This window comes from Melanerpes formicivorus, unplaced genomic scaffold (genome assembly GCF_026170545.1).
Source record: "Melanerpes formicivorus ecotype bairdi unplaced genomic scaffold, bMelFor1.0.p_v2 SCAF_58, whole genome shotgun sequence".
In the NCBI taxonomy this organism is placed as follows: Eukaryota; Metazoa; Chordata; class Aves; order Piciformes; family Picidae; genus Melanerpes; species Melanerpes formicivorus.
This window is the reverse complement of record NW_027142410.1, coordinates 445,563-460,505: the sequence shown is the minus strand read 5'-3', so window position 1 is coordinate 460,505 and position 14,943 is coordinate 445,563. Positions and strand designations below refer to the sequence as shown.

Sequence of the window (14,943 nt, the reverse complement as noted above, 5' to 3'; positions counted from 1 at the left end):
GGGCCTCAACCACCTCCCTGGGCAACCTGTTTCAGTGTTGCACCAACCTTATGGTAAAGAATTTGTTCCTAACATGGAATCTAAATCTGCTCTTCTCTAATTTAAAACCATTGTCCCTCATCCTATCACCACAGACCTTTATAACTATTTCCTCTTCAGCCTTTCTGCAGGCCCTCTTCAGGTACTGGAAGGCAGCTACTAGGTCTCCCTGGAGCCTTCTTTTCTCCAGGCTGAACAATCCTACCTCACTCAGCCTGTCCTTGTAGGAGAGGTGTTCCAATTCCCTGATTGTTTTCATGATAGTCATAACCCTGAAGTTGAGCTTGAAGAAAGATCCCCACATTTCCAACACAAATTCATCTTCACGTTTCATTTTTCACTTTCTGAAGGTAGCAATGCACTTACTTTGTTCAGTCGCTTTTGTATTGTCTGGCCTTGTTTCAGTCTGGAGAAGTAGTGATAGTAGAGTGACACATAAGTCATGATGGATCGTTCATCTGGGTAGGGTCCTGCCACGTCCTCAGCATCAAGCAGTTTGCTGATTCCCAGCTCTTTCTCAGCAACATCAAAGGCATTGTTCAGATTTTTGATGGGCTGGTCCTGCCTCAGTGAACTGTAGTGGATAAGATCAGGCCTGGGAGAAGAAAAGGGTGTGGAGGTGAAGAAAGATTTATGCTTGTGCTATGTTCTTTCAGATTGTGAACCATAAACCATTTATCAGACTAAGGAATGTGACATTAACATTGGAATTACTCTCTCTGACCCTGAGCTTCATTCGAGAGCATTGCCCCTTGCGTGTATAACAGGAAGAAAGCTGTCCCTTATGAAATTGAAGTACCCCTCCCTTCACTTGTTTTTCCTCTTTACTGATGGGTGAAAACCAAGGGAGGCAATTCTGAAAAAGAAGGTGCAGCCAGTAGGGGTAGTTGTAGGATCACACCATGGTATTCTGACAGAAGGTAAGGAGAAGAAATGTTAAGGTTCTCCAAGGTGGTTTCTGTCTCCTATCTTGAACTGTTCTCTTCACAGTTTTTCAAAGAGCCAGAGAAGGAAGAAAGGAAGAGACTGAGAGGCTGATTTATTTTGTTACAATTGAGCCAGAAGGTATACATGAACACAGAGTTCAAACAATGGAACCAGCCTCTAAAATAATAACACTTTTGACAAAGAGCAATGGGAACATGACTGAGGGACCCCAAAAAAAGCCATTGTACATAGGTGTGACAGTCCCTTGGAAATTCAATCTTTTGCCCAGCTAAAAGAACTACCAAGTAGGAGGTGTTGATCTATCCTTACTCAGAGAGAGAATATCCATTTAAGAAAGGCAAGTCTTCAATGACAAAGGGTAAAAAGGGTAAAAAGAGAAAAATTGACAATTTCTTGACAAATACTTGTAATTCAGACACTGCAACAACTTGTGCCAGGGCTAGAAACACCAATGAGCAATGCCTCCTGAACTGGTCTGTCAGATTTTACCTGTGAGCATGTATGAGGGCATTGAAGGCAAGTCCATCACTCCAGCTTTTGGAGAAGTCCTTCACATTCACATTGGAATAGCTGGCAGTTTTATGCTGACACCAGAGTAGCAAGGCTTCATTGGCAAATAGAATATCAGCTCTGCCTCCAAATTCTTCCTGTGAAGAGAAGAGAGAAATGAAAAATCAGTGTAAACAATATATGGAAGAAGCATCAGTGGGTTTATGCTGTTGTTCCCAAGGATCATTTTGTATTACTCCTGTCCTATCCACAAGTCCCCTAAAATTCATGGCTTAAAGATTTGAAAGTAGAAGGTTTCTATTAAAGTAAATGAGTTCTGAATGAACTCAGAAATTATACCATGAAATATAGGTAGTAGAATGTTTTTAAATGTTTCTCTTTGGCAAGGTTTGTAGAAATTAAGTGGAAAGTAAAGCTCAGTTTATTTGCTTCCTTAGCAACTCAGAAAGAAAATATGAAGTATCCAGGTCTAATGTCAGAAATTATTAACTTTTCTTTTTAATACTTTTATAGAATCTTATTTTCCACGGACGTACAATGCATGTTAAATGATTTTAAAAGAATACTTCTACTCAGAGAAAGAGCAAGGGAGCTTCATGCAGTACAGATTTAGAGACCTGTTCTCAGAGAAATTTTTTCCTGGAGTCAAAAGTTTGGGGAAGAGAGAGAGGAACATGAATATCCCTTCTATCTCCAAGTTACTGCTCTCTACCTCCTTGAAAAAAACCAGGAAATTGATTCAATTGCTTTTAGAAACTGAAACAGGCAAAAAGACAAAAGACACTGGTTTACCTTATCAAGTTTGATAGAGGAAATCTGAAATCGAAGTATAATGATCCAGATAAGTCCCAGGATTAAGGTTCTGTCACCATCCACAATATTCTCAGGACCAATCAGTTTTACTTGTACCTGCTAATGAATCCACATCCATTCAGTATGCAAATACTCATATCCAGCTCACTGAATCGCCCAGGCAACCAGCACCAGAACAAGGGGACACAGTCTCAAGCTGTGCCAGGGGAGGTTTAGACTCGAGGTGAGGAGGAAGTTCTTCACCGAGCGAGTCATTCATCATTGGAACGGGTTGCCCAGGGAGGTGGTGGAATCACCATCCCTGGAGGTGTTCAAGAGGAGATTGGATGTGGCACTTGGTGCCATGGTCTAGTCATGGGGTCTGTGTTGATAGGTTGGACTTGATGATCCTCGAGGTCCTTTCCAACCTAAGTGATACTGTGATACTGTGAAGGAGATATCTGTAACGAGCTGTTCTTGAGGAGAGTGTCCAGGCTGTTTTCTTAAGGAAAGAAATTTTACATGATCTCTTTGCTTGCATGAGCTCTCATGTTCACACCCTGGCTCTTACATGCCCCAGGAATGGTGTTCAGCAAATGCCTTGCAAAAGAATAGTGGTCTCAAAGATTTAAGTTCTTACAAGGGTTCTGAAAACTGGTGGTTATGGAGAGGAAAGAAACACAATTCAGTGTTCCTTTCCTCCAAGGGAGTGACAGCAGAGAAATGTCAGAGACCACCTGTACCCAGTTCTGGGCCCCTCAGTTTAGGAAAGATGTTGACTTGCTGGAGCGTGTCCAGGGAAGGGCAACAAAGCTGGGGAGGGGTTTGGAGCACAGCCCTGTGAGGAGAGACTGAGGGAGCTGGGGTTGCTTAGCCTGGAGAAGAGGAGGCTCAGGGGAGACCTTATTGCTGTCTACAGCTACCTGAAGGGAGGTTGTAGCCAGGTGGGGGTTGGTCTCTTCTCCCAGGCAACCAGCACCAGAACAAGAGGACACAGTCTTAAGCTGCAGCAGGGGAGGTTTAGGTTGGATGTTAGGAAGGAATTCTTCATAGAAAGAGTGATTGGCCATTGGAATGTGCTGCCCAGGGAGGTGGTGGAGTTCCCATCATTGGAGGTGTTTAGGAAGAGACTGGATGAGGCCCTTGGTGCCATGGTTTAGTTGATTGGATAGTGTTGGGTGATAGGTTGGACTCAATGATCTCAAAGGTCTTTTCCAACCTGGTCCAGTCCTATCCTATCCTATCCTATCCTATCCTATCCTATCCTATCCTATCCTATCCTATCCTATCCTATCCTATCCTATCCTATCCTATGTCTTTCTAGATGTTATGTTTTCCCAGATGTTGGAAGAGTAAAAACATCATTAGGCAAAACCATGGCACCAAGCACCCCAGTGATGGTAACTCCACCACCTCCCTGGGCAGCACATTCCAATGGGCAATCACTCTCTCTATGAAGAATTTCTTCCTGACATCCAGCCTAAACCTCCCCTGGCAGGGGAGGTTTACATTTAGGGGGAGGCTTACATTCAGGTGTGACTTGTTTGAGGGGGACATTAGCTATTCATCAGCCATGTTGCTCAAATAATAAAGAAATTGAAACCCAATAAAACCTCCAGCCTGTCATTAAGGAATATCTTATTGTGTATTAGAGGGGAAAATAATAATCATAGAGCATTTTGGTTTAGAAGGGACCTTTAAAGGTCATCTAAACCAACTCCTATGCCATGTGTCTCCTATGCACAGAGCCCCATCCAACCTGACCTTGAATGTTTCCAGAGATGGGGCTTCCACCACCTCTCTGGGCAAACTGTGCCAGTGTTTCACCACTCTCACTTTCAAAATTTTCTTCCTTATATCTAATCTAAATCCACCCTCTTTCAGTTTAAAACCATCACCTCCTGCTCTTTTACAACAGGTCCTGCTGAAAAGATAGACCCTATCTTTATTATAGACCCCTTTTAAGCAGTAAAAGGCACAATAAGGTCTCCCTGAAGCCTTCTCTTTTCCAGTCTGGATGACTCCAACTCTCTCAGCCTTTCTTCACAGGAGATGTATCCCATCCCTCTGATAATTTTTTTGTGGCATCCTCTGGACTTGCTTGAGTAGTCCACATCTTTGCTGTACTGAGGACTCCAGAGCTGGATACATCAGTCCAGGTGAGGTCTCACCTGAGCAGAGTATGGGGCAAAATCACCTCCCTCAACCTGCTGGCCACACTTCTTTTCATGGAGGCCAGGGTGTGGTTAGCCTTCTGGGCTGTGAGTGCACATTGCCAGCTCATGTCCAGTTTTTCATTCATCAGTACCACCAAATTTTCAAGATGGCTCTCAATCCCTTCATTCCCTGACCTGTATTGATATCAAGGATTGCCCTGACCCAGGTGCAGGACCCTGCAGTTGACCTTGTTGAACTTCCTGAAGTTGAATAACAGTGAACCATGAGCATAATACTATGATTAATAACACGCATAAGCTGTTGTGATCTCTAATAGCAGTATAGATATACCTTGGATTTCAGGAACATGATGGCTTTGCTGTTGTTCTCCAGAAAATGCACTCTCATCTTTCCCCGGTTAGGTCTGGGCAAAGCTTCTCCAGAGAGCAGCTCCAGGAGTTTCATGAGAGAAATGCCATCCTTCAAGTCGGTGTAAATATCTTCTATTTCGATCTTTACCTGCAAAGACCAGTCAGACAGTACAGACTCTGGCTGAACATTTGAGCCACAGTCAGGTCCCTTTAAAAGGAACACTTAGTTCCATTTAAATTTGTAGAGATAGTCTTCATATCTCTGCTTCATGCCCCACCCAGCAATAGTTTTAAACAGCTTTCTTGCACCCTATTCTTCTTAAAAATATCAGTTACAGAACCCTCTACTTCTAATCCTGAACAAAAGAGAACACCTTTTTGCTGTTTCATTCCTGTTCTTCTGTGGGTCTGTGCATATATGCCAAAAGTGATGAACCTTAATTCACAAAAAAAGGGATTTGCGGAGGGATTTGCAAACTTTACGTATAAAAGTAGGCTGAAATAAAAATTAAACCAACTCACACAACTGAGCAAAGAAAGAAAAATGCATGAGATTCTGAATAATAATAATATTATTATTAATAATAATTTATATATAGATATATAATATTAATACAATATATATGTATATATTTTATTTATTAATATTACTACTACTATTATTATTATTATTACTATTATTATTATGTGGTGGGTTGAAATTTTCCCTCCCCAACACTAATTTTGCCAGACTAACTCAGTTGGAAGCAAATGGAAGCTTTATATACAAGCAAAACTACCCATCTACAATGGAACGCAATGAATATGTATAAAATACAGAGTATCTCCAATATTTGCAATTAACAAACAACATGAACCCCACCCCCCCACACCCCAGTAAGAGAAACTGTCCCTCTGCCCAACCCCCCAAAAAAGAGGGAGAAAGGAGGAGAAAGAAAGTAGTGGCTAGGCTTAACCAATACAATGCAGCCAAGGTCAGCAGAAGCGGAAATAATCTCTCCCAAGTGAAGCAAGCAGAGAAGAGATCAGAAATAGAGAAAGAACTTTTTTGGTACAGCCAATCTTAAAGCAGATGTTTCTCCAATCAATTTGTTTGGAATGATCTTTAGTTTTCTGGTTTCCACCCAATAGTGATTTGTTTGTATTTTTCTAGTTTTCTGCTCAAAAATCCATAACAAAATTTTAAAGGCATAGACCAAACCCACTGCAAATAATAATAATAATAATGATCATCATCATAAAATGTTAATATTTATAATTATTATAATATATTTTTTATTTTTTATTCAGGCTAGATGTGAGGAGGAAGTTCTTCCCCATGAGAGTGGTGAAGCCCTGGAATGGGTTGTCCAGGGAGGTGGTTGGGGCCCCGTCCCTGGGGGTGTTTAAGCCCAGGCTGGATGAGGCTGTGGCCAGGCTGATCTAGTGTGGGGTGTCCCTGCCCATGGCAGGGGGGTTGGAACTAGATGATCCTTGTGGTCCCTTCCAACCCTGAATGAAACTATGATACTATTATTATTATTATTACAACAAAATTTTAAAGGCATAGTCTAAAACTACCACTAATAAGAATAATGATGAAATTTTTCTTTTTATTATTATATATTTGTTATTATTTTATATTATTTTATATTTATTATTCATACTAATATAATAATACATGATGTGATAACAACATTTTTATTTTTATTATTCTAGAGTGTTTATTATTATCATAACAATCTTTTAAAGGCACAGTCTAAAACTACCACCAATAAGAATAATGATGAAGTCTTTATTTTTACTATTGTAATATAACTATTATATTATATTTAGTATTTATTATATAATATATTATCATAGCATATTATTATTTTTTTCTTATTATTCTATAATTTTTATTATTATTATAACCATCTTTTAAAAGGCACAGTCTAAAACTACCACCAATAAGAATAATTATTAAATTTTAATTGTTGCCGTTATAATTATTATATTTTATATTTATTATATCATGTATTGTTATAGTATATTATTAGAACAAAAGTTTATTTTTATTACTCTATAATTTTTATTAATATTATAATAAAATTTTGAAGGCATAGCCTAAAACTGCCAATAATCATAATAATAAGCATCATTATTATTATTATTATTAGTAGTAGTAGTAGTAGTAGTAGTAGTAGTAGTAGTAGTAGTAGTAGTAGTATTACATAATTTAAAAAATAAACCATTCAGGAAGGACAGACATTTTTTATTTCCACTGAAATACATATTTTCAACTTTTCCATTTAACAATGAATGTAATTTCAAAATGGAGTTGCTAATCCCATTCAGTGACTTAATTTTTACTCCATAGTCTCAACAAAGTCTGTTGCATCCCACTTAGATCGGTGCTGCCACCCAAACCTCCACATTCTTAGCCAGAGTCTCATACTATGTGAAAGATAAAGAACTTTGACAAAAATGTACTTCATTGCTGCCAGTAGTGAGATCACCCAGCACTTAGGTGATAGAACACGACACAGTGTGTACTCTGACCTAACAAGAACTTGCCTTGGGCGTTTCCTTCTGGCCTTATGCCACTAAGCATCAAGAAGTGACATTAAAACGGTAACTCACACCAAACAGTCATTTACTGTGATTCTAAAAATCACAGGGTTTTACTATTTCTATCTACAGAGGAAAAAAATATCTGAAGTTAAGTAGTAGAATAATGTAGGGAGGGGAAAGGGAAAGTAACAGACACGAGCTTTTCCATTCCTGACCAATTCTCAATCAGTTTAACAGATTTTTTCCTAAAGAGAAAGAAGAAAGTGTAAAGGAAATGCAGAGAGACTTTAAGTCTGTAACGTGTGTGGAACAAAAATGTACAACTTGAACTGATTACCCTCGTGAAAACCTCCCTGTTTAGTTGCCAGTTTTATTTCTTTTTGCATATTAAATAAACTTAAAATTCTGCTCATGGCATATTACCATAAAAAAGAAAACAAAAAGCGGCTTGAAGCTGTTATATTCTATGACACTTAGCTCCAGTTAAGTTTGTAGAGACAGTCTTCACGTATCTGCTTCATGCCTCACCCAGCCAGCTTTGTTGGATCATATTTTTCTTGAAAATACCACTCATAGATTGCTTAACATTAAATTCAATCCAGCAGCATCCTTAGTGCTGGACTTGGAGTAGTCAGCAGTGTAACCATGAATACTGCAGTGTCCTGTAGATGACTCAGTCATGCTTAAGTGTGTGCTGAAAAGCTGAGTCTACACTGCTGAGAAGAACTAGATAAGGTGTCAGTCTGTGCACCATTTCTTACCCTATATGGTTTGGAAAGTGCTCACAGGCTGTTTTCCTCACACTTTTATGATATATGAACAAGTACTGTGTAGGAAGTAAAAACTGACATTTTAATCTCTGAACCTGGAGGTGCTTTTAAAATGACAGAGTAGATATATTCATTTGTAGCCAGAGATAAATGATTTCCTACACCCTAAAACCTAACTTTCTGCAAGGGGGAAAATAAGAATATGTTTTGCAGTTCTTCTCTCACCATAAGCAGAACAAATTTAAAAGTTTGTTGTGTTCTGAGGCTGTCTTGCCACCAATCACCAACTTAAAATATTGCACTGAAAGCAATTCATCTGATACTGAAATATCATATAACAGTGATGAGCTAGAACAGAACCAAGAGGCCTGATCCTGGGCAGTGTTTCCAAGGTCCATTTCCATTAAGATCAACTACAGACTCCAGAAAAGAGAGCTGGTTTTGGACAATGCAATTCCCTGCTGTGACACAGTTGCATCATTTGTGTCTGAAATGTTTCTCTTGTTAGTAAGTCTGGAGAGTTTTGGAATGTATTGGAGTTACCTCACAAACACAAATCACCTGTAACTTAGCACTGAAGATTTTTGGAAGTCTGGAACCTACTCTACTTGCAATTGGGCTTGGTCTGCACTTGCATGACAGTATGCCTGGAAGTGATAGACCTAAGGCAAGCTTTTTAGAGGCACTGTGCAACAACTCGAGCTGGACTGATGAGGCAAAGTAGAAAGTCCTAAATATTGGCCAGGGAATTATGAACTGAGCATTGTTTGGGAAAATCCAAGCATTTGCAAACACTTGTAGGAAATAAAAGATCACATGAATTTCTTCCTCTGAGGTAATCACCAATGGATCACAGTGGACATCACAATATCACAGAGTATCACAATATCACAGAGTTATATACTCTACATAACACAATCAATGAAGACAGGTGTAAAGTAAAAGATACAGGCTGGAGCACTCTGGTTAGTCAAAGCCTTCCTTGCTTGCATAAATGTAATGACAACACGCAAGACAGAAAAAGTTAAACAAGCAAACAACAAATAAACAAACTACAACAAAACCCCCAACAAAAACAAACCACAAAAAAAGAGAAAAGAATACAGTGGGTGAAATGAATCCTGAAATTGAATGAGCTACCTACATTTTCCCTGTAGAAGACATTGTTCATCCAGTTGGTGAAGGTTTTCTTTTGCATGGTCATTCGCTGCTCCTGCAGCTTTTTGATGTGATCCTTTTCAAATTCGCTATCCATGGTCACCTAGGAGATCAGAAACAGCAGTGAGGTGGCTTAGTGCTGAAGGTAGCTGCCTGGCTAACTGCAAAAGAAGCAAGCATATATCCAATACATGTGAGGAACACAGCCCCAGTAGGTACAAGATGCAATACCACACCCCCCAGTAGGTACAAGATGCAATACCACACCCAATATATAATACCTTCATTTCCTTCTGCTTGCACTTTGCACTTTAACTTAACTTTATTTTTAACTCATTTGGGTTCTCCCTTTTAAAACCCATCTCTGGTTTCATGATGAAACTGTGACACATGACTATGCAGTTTTACTTTCTATCTTTCAGTTTCTCCCCTGTCACTTCACCCCATGAGAAACACCGTGATTTGAAAGCCATCAGTGCTGGAAGCACATGGCAGAGAGCTAGTATTAGTGTCAGAAAGAGGGATCTGCAAATCACTTCCAATGCAGTACTTGAAAGACCACACTATTTCCAACAGAAATGGCATCAGCTGGATTCTCTCCTCTCATGAGTTCAGTTTTTTGCATATCTTTCACAGTGAGGATGGTGGCACAGTTCCATAATCACATGGACAAGTTCTAGGCTGGGAGAAAGCATTGTTCTTCTTCCACACACTCTCATAGTTTTGTCTGCTTCATCCATATCAGTGAAAAATCAGGTTTGTAATTCATCACAGCACACAAGCTGAACATCCAGGAATCTGTGACACCATAAACTGGATTTCAGCTTATCTGAAAATCTCTTCTGGAGTTATTTGGCTTACAGTGTAAATCTATAGCAGCAGTGACCTTGCTGTTAGGAAGGTAAAAGAATCACTTATATATATATATATATATATATATATATATATATATATATATAAAAATCACTGTAAGATCCATAGCTACAGACATCTTGACATCTTTAGTGACCAAACCTCACCTGCCTGGACTCCTGCCATAATTAAAGGCATTACCTGGATATCAGCCTAGCTGCAAAACCAAGATACCTGTTGTAGTGGTGGAAGAGGCGAAAGATGTCTGCTGCCATCGACCCACCACAAATAGAGGAGAGGATGAAAAAATTAAAGCCTCTGACAAAATGCAGAGGTGTGGAGCCATGTGCTCTGCCTTCCAAATACTCTGTGTCAACTTTGTGAAGGCCCAGTTCTGAGCTAACTGGGCTCTGTGCCCTTTTAATTCATAAAACATACCAAACAAAACCCACCAGATTATCTGTCCTAGTGTGAGAAGAGAGCAATAAGGAACTAGCAACAGCAGCCGCTGCAAATGGGAGGTTGCTTGCCTGCTACTCTTCTGTGCTCTAATAAATATGAAGAATGTTGCCATTTCACAAGAGATGAAAAGGTAGGAAGTGCAGAAATGCTGATTTGTTATTGCATTTTTATTCTATTTTTTTTCCAGATGTTTCTTAAGCAGCAGTGCTTGACTTCTGCCAGGCAGGGACAGCATTGGAGCCTGGCAGCTCAGCAGCAGCATAGGGAAGGATCATGACCACAGACGAAAGCCTTATGAAAGGATAAATTTGGATAAGTTTGAAACAGAACTGCAAAGAAGATCCTAATGACATTTTCTTATTTCCTGGGCTAGCTAAGCATTGGTCACTTTCTCCACCTGAAGAGCACCCTGCCAGAGGTGTGATATTAACTCACTGCCACACAATAAACCTATAGAGTAAACCCATATCATAATGCCACTTCTAATTTTGCCAGATGGTTCTCAGAATGTCTGTGGATGTCTTTTTTTTTGTAAGAGGCTTTTTGTCCAAACATTGCAGCCACCCTGAATGATAACCAAACTGATTTCATTTTGGATGCAAAGGAAGCTTATTTGTTGAGCTGCTGCTTCACACAACAGCTTGTTTGATTTATTAAATTAAAAGTACTCCTTGCATTAGTAGACCATAGAATCATAGAATCAATAAGGTTGGAAAAGACCTCAGAGATCATCAAATCCAACCTATCACCCAGCATTTCATGGCTAACTAAACCATGGCTTCAAGTGCCACATCCAATCCCCTCTTGAACATCTTCAGGGACAGTGACTCCACCACCTCCCCAGGCAGCACATTCCAATGGCTAACAACTCTCTCTGTGAAGAACTTTCTCCTCACCTCGAGCCTAAACTTCCCCTGGCACAGCCTGAGACTCTGTCCTCTTGTTCTGGTGCTGGTTGCCTGGGAGAAGAGACCAACCCCCACCTGGCTACAACCTCCCTTCAGGTAGTTGTAGAGAGAGAGAAGGTCTGCCCTGAGCCTCCTCTTCTCCAGGCTAAAAAACCCCAGCCTCCCTCAGCCTCTCCTCATAGGGCTTGTGCTTGATTACTTGAAGGCAGATTTGTAGTAGATTATCTGCATTCACAGGATGTAAAGGCAATGTCAAAAAGCAAAGCAGGCTATAATGGTACATTACAAAGTGCATGAAAAAAAAAAAAAAGTGGACTTACTCAGGTTTGGAGGAAGCCCTTCCTGACAACAAGCAGTTGTTCCTTCTGAAGAATGGCTTTCAGCTGTAGATACACTCCTATTCCTACGTTCAATTCGCTGTTTCCATGCAAAGCGACCTTTGAATTCAGAAACAGAGACCAAGCATTTATGATCTACCTATGAACCTTCCATCCAATCTGAAGAAAATAACCTATCAGAATACAATGAGTAAAGGTTATCACCTTTGGGCCTTGCCTGACTCTTAGGTTAAAAGAAATAAACATGTATGAGTAACACCACAATTACTATAAAGCAACGAAAACTTCAACCACTATGCTGATGCTTCAGTACAGAGCATCTCTTGCAGTTGCTCTGAAGGCTCTGACTGATCACAGGCTGCTTTGCTGAAGGAATACTTACCTGACAATGGAGTCTCAAAACGAAAGCACAGCAGAAGCACAAAGATCAGAGCAATTCCTGGGTGGTTAAATCAGGATACAGCAAACCAGAGAAATCATGAAGTGTTAGTAATTTGCCGGTCATTGCTTGGAGGAAGCTCATGTGCACAGGCACTTGCTGCTGGCAGTGCCAGCTGTTTCCAAAGTTTGCTATTGATGGACTTCTTGTCAATAACAAGAGGGGAAATAATTCTGCTAACTTACACAGCAGTGAGTCCTTTCTGCCACTTACAAGCACAAGACACATTGACTTGGTATCACTGCCAGGAAACAGGCAGGCTTCTGCCTTCTGAATCAGAAGCTCTAAGTGAAGACGCCCAGCTCAGACATGAGGTAAGGGAACAGCAGTCTTTTCCCTTCTGGCAAGTGTAGTTTATTTAACATCCAAAATTGATGGGTGGAAATACGTATGAAGAAATTAAGAGTGCCCCAAACTCAATTCAGATAAAACTTGACCAACAAAAACATGAACACAAGAAGAAAAATATTATACATACTGACACATGAGACAGCCAAAAACAGAAAAAACCCTGAATACATATGGTATAGGTATTACTGAAAATATTCCCTCCAAATTCTTGGACTAGGGTTTGCCAGCCAGCTACTACAACGGAGCTCTTACTGATCAGTAAATGGGAATAAGAGGAGAAGACAAAAGGGATATAAATTGAGCCACTGTTTACATCTTTTCTGTATGCTCTTTGCCTGGTTGTAATTCCACTTTATTTTCCTCTCTGGCTTTTAGTTTTGCCTACATTCTTTTAAAAGTAGCATTATAGGCTGTTGGCTTACGTCTGATATAGGTTGGCTAGCTTGTGTGTGTTGAGAAAACATTCTTGTTCCCATCAAATAGAAGTGATTTGCCCCAGGGTGCAGGCATTTCTTCCTTTTGCAAGTCAGTTGCTATCTAAACAACTGAATGAGTGAAACAGGTATAGAATAGCATAGCATAGCATAAACCAGGTTTGGAAGAGACCTTCAAGATCATCGTGTCCGACCTATCATCCAACACCACCTAATCAACTAAACCATGCAACCAAGCATCCCATCAAGTCTCCTCCTGAACACCTCCAATGATGATGACTCCATCACTTCCTCAGGCAGCCCATTCCAATGGGCAATCACTCTCTCTGTGTAGAACTTCCTCCTAACCTCCAGCCTAAACCTCCCCTGGTGCAGCCTGAGACTGTGTCCTCTTGTTCTGGTACTGGTTGCCTGGGAGAAGAGACCATCATCTGCCTGTCTACAACCCCCCTTAAGGTAGTTGTAGAGAGCAATAAGGTCTCCCCTGAGTCTCCTCTACTCCAGGTTAAGCAACCCCAGTTCCCTCAGTCTCTCCTCATAAGGCTTGTGTTCCAAACCCCTCACCAACTTTGTTGCCCTTCCCTGGACATACTAACAGAATAGAATTAACGAGGTTGGAAAAGACCTTTGATATCATTGAGTCAAACCTATCATCCAGCACCATCTCATCAACTAAACCATGGCACCAAGCACCCCATCCAGTCTGAACTTCTTTTATCTTGGTAGTATTCAGAAGAGAATGGTCATCCTCCGGCAAAGGTGGGAGCATCTGATACAAAGCAATGCCAAGAGAAGACAGCTGTTGATGGATTCCCTACAGTTCCAGGTAAAAGGGCTGATACTGCAGACCTGGCTAGGCATCAACTAAACCATGGCAACAAGCACCCCATTCAATCTCCTCCTAAACATGCCCAGTGATGGTAACTCCACCACCTCCCTGGGCAGCACATTATAATGGCAAATCACACTCTTTATGAAGAATTTCTTCCTAACATCCAGCCTAAACCTCCCCTGGCACAGCTTGAGACTGTATCCTTTTGTTCTGGTGCTGGCAGCCTGGGAGAAGAGACCAACCCCCACCTGGCTACAGCCTCCCTTAAGGTAGTTGTAGACAGCAAGAAGGTCTCCCCTGAGTCTTCTCCAGGCTAAGCAATCCCAGCTCCCTCAGCCTCTCCTCATAGGGCTTGTGCTCCAAACCCCTCCCCAGCTTTGTTGCCCTTCCCTGGACATGTTCCAGCATCTCAACATCTTTCCTAAACTGAGGGGCCCAGAACTGGACACAGGACTCAAGATGTGGCCTAACCAGTGCAGTGTACAGGGGCAGAATGACCTCCCTGCTCCTGCTGGCCACACTCTTCCTGATCCAGACCAGGATGCCATTGGCCTTCTTGGCCACCTGGGCACACTGCTGGCTCGTGTTCAGCCTACTATCAACCAGTAAACCAGTACCCCTAGGTCCCTTTCTGCCTGGCCGCTCTCCAGCCACTCTAACTGGAACCTGTAGCACTGCATGGGGCTGTTGTGGGCAATGTGTAGGACCTGGCACTTGGATGTGCTAAATCTCATGCCGTTGGTCTCTGCCCATCTGTCCAACCTGTCAAGGTCCCTTTGCAGAGCTCTCCCATCCTCTAACAGATCAACACCCACCCCCAGCTTGGTGTCATCTGCAAATTTACTGATGATGGACTCAATGCCCTCATCCAGATCATCGATAAAGATATTGAACAGGATGGGACCCAGCACTGGTCCTTGGGGCACACCACTAGTAACTGGTCTCCAGCTGGATGTGGCACCATTCACCACCACTCTCTGGGCTCAGCCCTCCAGACAGTTCCTAACCCAGCACAGAGTGCTGCTGTCCAAGCCACGAGCTGACATCTTG

The 14,943-nt window shown here is 41.2% G+C and overlaps 1 protein-coding gene across 2 annotated transcripts in view; it reads right to left on the bottom strand.

Moving 5' to 3' along the window:
- SPTBN5 (spectrin beta, non-erythrocytic 5) overlaps window positions 1–11,919 on the bottom strand; it is a 136,312-nt gene extending 124,393 nt beyond the window's left edge. For both annotated transcript variants that reach the window (XM_068161389.1, XM_068161390.1), the window contains exons 1-6: window positions 11,820–11,919; window positions 9,264–9,380; window positions 4,798–4,965; window positions 2,290–2,409; window positions 1,477–1,634; window positions 406–634 (exon numbers count right to left, since the gene is read on the bottom strand). In XM_068161389.1, the coding sequence (XP_068017490.1) occupies window positions 406–634; window positions 1,477–1,634; window positions 2,290–2,409; window positions 4,798–4,965; window positions 9,264–9,374 (786 nt within the window). In that variant the 5' untranslated portion in view covers window positions 9,375–9,380; window positions 11,820–11,919. The remainder of the gene's footprint in view (window positions 1–405; window positions 635–1,476; window positions 1,635–2,289; window positions 2,410–4,797; window positions 4,966–9,263; window positions 9,381–11,819) is intronic.
- Between the last annotated feature and the right edge of the window lie 3,024 nt (window positions 11,920–14,943).